This window comes from Nannospalax galili, unplaced genomic scaffold, assembly GCF_000622305.1.
Source record: "Nannospalax galili isolate Female #2095 unplaced genomic scaffold, S.galili_v1.0 scaffold1252, whole genome shotgun sequence".
NCBI lineage: Eukaryota > Metazoa > Chordata > Mammalia > Rodentia > Spalacidae > Nannospalax > Nannospalax galili.
In genome coordinates this window covers 617,211-620,859 of record NW_008330482.1, presented here as the reverse complement: position 1 = coordinate 620,859, position 3,649 = coordinate 617,211, and the positions used below count along the sequence as shown (strand labels likewise).

General features: G+C 40.8%; 1 protein-coding gene across 4 annotated transcripts in view; it reads left to right on the top strand.

The window, feature by feature from the left end:
• The window catches only part of Nek5 (NIMA related kinase 5), an 80,683-nt gene extending 78,020 nt beyond the window's left edge, over positions 1–2,663 (top strand). For all 4 annotated transcript variants that reach the window (XM_029570581.1, XM_029570580.1, XM_029570576.1 and 1 more), the window contains one exon: positions 1,616–2,663. In XM_029570581.1, coding sequence (XP_029426441.1) covers positions 1,616–1,883 — 268 coding nt within the window. In that variant the 3' untranslated portion in view covers positions 1,884–2,663. The remainder of the gene's footprint in view (positions 1–1,615) is intronic.
• The last annotated feature ends 986 nt before the right edge of the window (positions 2,664–3,649 follow it).

Below are 3,649 nucleotides of genomic sequence, written 5' to 3'. Positions count from 1 at the left end.
ACGTACCTGCTGCCAATGTTTGAGGGCCTGAGTTCAATTCCTGGGACCTCCCTCAGTTTGTCCTCTGACCTCCACATGAGTGCCATGGCACATACATACATACATACATACATACATACATACATACATACAATAAACACAATAATAGATATTAGTCTATCTAGGCTGCTAAAAAAAGTCTGAGACTAGGTACTTATAATAAGAGATTTTTAGTTCAGTTCTAGGGTCTGTTAAATTCAAGATCAAGGTGTTAGCAGACTTTTTGTCTGGTGAGGACCAGCTCCTGGATTCAATGACATGGTCTAGCTCTGTCCTCACTGAAGGAATGGGCACAGTCCATCCACCTTTGCCTTCTCATTACTTCCCAAAGGCTCCATCTCTCTTTTCCTCCATTTTCAGTGTCTATTACAGGCCGAGAGGCCCTTATCTGAAATGTGTGGGACCAGAAGTGTTTTAGATTTTTGGATAAGAGATGTTCATCTGCACCTCCTTTCCCTCAAGCACATAAACATGCTCAAATCTCTCTTATAGATAAGCTCTCAGGACTAGGCTCCCTGGAAGGGGCACAAGCTTGTGGTCTTTTGTCACAACTATCAAATCCCACTGCTTTCTATTTTATGATGACCTCTGCTGCCTAGCACTCCTGGGAGTGGGGGAACATTCTCTCCAAGGTCATCTGTTCCCAAGATGTTCCCAAGGTAGGCCATCATGTCTGTCTTCATCTGGCTCCTCCCTTGGTAATTACAGTCACACATTGCTTAATAATAGGGCCAACTCTGAGAAGTGCAGTTAGGCGATTTCATCTTTATGTGAACCCAACAGTGTGCTCCTACGCAAACCTACATGGTGTTAGGTCAGTCGCTCGACCTGGCCTCTTGATGTAGTCAAGAGACTATATACAAGATGCATGAAGCTGCTGCTGCTAGTATAACAGTGTTGTAGTGTTTGGCTGGTTTGTTTTTGAGGCAGGGTCTCCAGTATTCCAGGGTGGCCTCAACCTGTTATGGAGTCAAGAATGACCTTGAATTTTTGAACCTTGTGCTTCCCCTCTGCAAGGGATCATAGGGATGTATAATCATGCATAGTCAGTATAAGTGGTGCTGGGAATCAAACCCAGGGCTTCATGTGTGCTCTATCAACAGAACCACATCCCAAACCCAATGTCAGTGTTTTACAGTAAACATTTTTTTTTCTAGGTAGGAGTAGGCATGAGGACCTGAGTTTAGATCTTAGCACCCACATAAAATAGGCATGGCTGGGTGTGCCTGGAACCCTAGTGCTGTGAAAGTAGAGAGAGGAGGCTCACCAGGGTTTGCTGGCCTGGCAGAAACCTACCTCCAGGTCTAGTGAAAGATCTTGTCTCAAAGGAATAAGGTGGAGAGTGATAAAGCTGGGTACCTGACATGCACACACAGGCACACACACACACACACACACACACACACACACACACACACACAGTTACAGATACACCAAAAAAGGACCACACTGATAAAACAATTAATTATCTGGATGAAAAATTCAACTTTCGTATTGCTTAAGTGGGAGCTGGGAATGGAAATAGTTTACTATTAGCGCTTTCATAGCATAACACTGATCTTTACTGTTTTTTCAGAAACTTTGAAGAATCTGAAGATGAGTTGAGGAATGAAGTAGTAGAATCCCTAGAAAAACTTGCTATTTCCAAAGAAGAAAGGAAAGAAGCTTCCAGCTCCCCTAAGAATGCTGAGGAGTCAGGAGGGAGAAGGATAAACGTGCCAGGGTCTGGAGACTGCAGGGCAGGTCTGGAGGCTGATTTGATCTGCACTGCTGAGGAAGACCCAGGTTCACAGCCATCAGCCACAGTGTGCAAATATGAACACGGTAATCTCTCTCATTGCTAGAGATCCCTGTGCTTTAAAAAAAATACATTATTTCACAGAGCACTGTGTATAAAATAAGTGAAATAATCTTGAGAGACAGCTCTTATGACTTTTTAGGTTTAACTCTATTAAGTTGAAATTATTTGTTCAGATCTACATTTATTTTATTTTGTAAATATTTTATTTTTATTTTGGGGGGCTCTTTTTGAGACAGGGTCTCCCTGTAGCCCCAGCTGGCCTGGAACTCACTATGTAGACTACAGCTTTTACATATCTGAACTACTCATTTCAAAGTCTATAGAGTCTAACAATGAAATCTTCTTAGGAATCACAAGCAAGACAGACACCCCCCCCCATCCCTTTTTTCTTTTTCTACATAAAAATTCCTGGGCATATGGAATCATGTTAGTAGACATTTGAGACCACATGAAGAGAACAGTATCCAAGAAAATGAAAACTAAAAAATCACTTTTTTTTTCATGTTTTTGAGACAGGGTCTCCCTGTAGCCCCAGCTGGCCTGGAACTCAGTATGTAGACCAGGCTGGCCTTGAACTCACAGAGATCTGCCTGCCTCTGCCTGCCAAGTGCTGGGATTAAAGGTGGGCGCTCCTATGCCCCACAAAAGATTACTACTTTAAGTGATGTTTAGATACAAGTGGATTTTGTACTAAAGATCTAAATGATTCTTAGCTACAAATATAGTACACAGGGGCTGGAGAGATGGCTCAGCAGTTAAGAACACTGACTGTTCTTACAGAAGACCCAGGTTCGAATCCCAGCACCCACATGGCAGCTAACAACTGTCCATAACTCCAGTTCCAGGGGATCCCACAGCCTCTTCTGTCTTCTGCAGGCATTGCACGACACGGGTGCACTTATCTACATGCAGGCAATACATGCATACACATGAAATTAAAATATATATTTTTAATTCTTTAAAAAGAAAACCAAAAACATAGCACACAAAGCCTATGGAAAATATATGTAAAAGTTGTAGTATAAGTTTAAATAGAAGTGTGAATCCCCTCAGCTGTGGGATCAAAGCACAGAATGCTGGCCCACTGTAAACCAAAGTACCAAGGACTTACTAGTCACTCAGAAGCTTCCTGAAGACAGTAAAGACCAGTCTTGACATTTTCACAGGTCCAGTAATCTAATCAGAAAACAAATACCTACCTTACTAGAGACAATGGAAAAGAATATATATGGAAATCATATTTTATGTTTTTAATACATGAAAATCATTTTGAAAAAGTAGATTAAAAAATTCCAAAATCCTTTCTTTGACCACATCCTGTTTTGTTCATTCCAATTAAAAAAAAAATTAGTCTGTTTTCTTAAAGTCTATCCATAAAACAAGAAAGCAGAGTGAGCTGAGGGTCAGAACACCTGGTTATAATCTTGATTTTGTCACTAACAGTTCTGTGACAATGAAGGAACCTACTTTAAATTGATTTTATCTGTGAAGTTGAAAATAAAGAGAAAATAGAGAATATGTATGAGATTCTTTCACGATTTTTCTTTGTAAATTGAATCATCTCCAATACAAAACTGTGTTGGTGTGTCACACCTGGGACAAACTGTTTTGTGGCTTCTGATTTGATGATGGAAGATGTGCCACGATAAATCAACAGTGTAACTGCGAGTAGATAACGAAGCTGGAAACTGCGAAGGAGTGATGAGCCTCTTTTGCATGCCCCTAATTCAGGTATAAGACAGAAGGTGGGGGGACAATGCATTTAACTGGAAGGATGTATGTATAAAATGATAAAGTCTTTAGTCATAT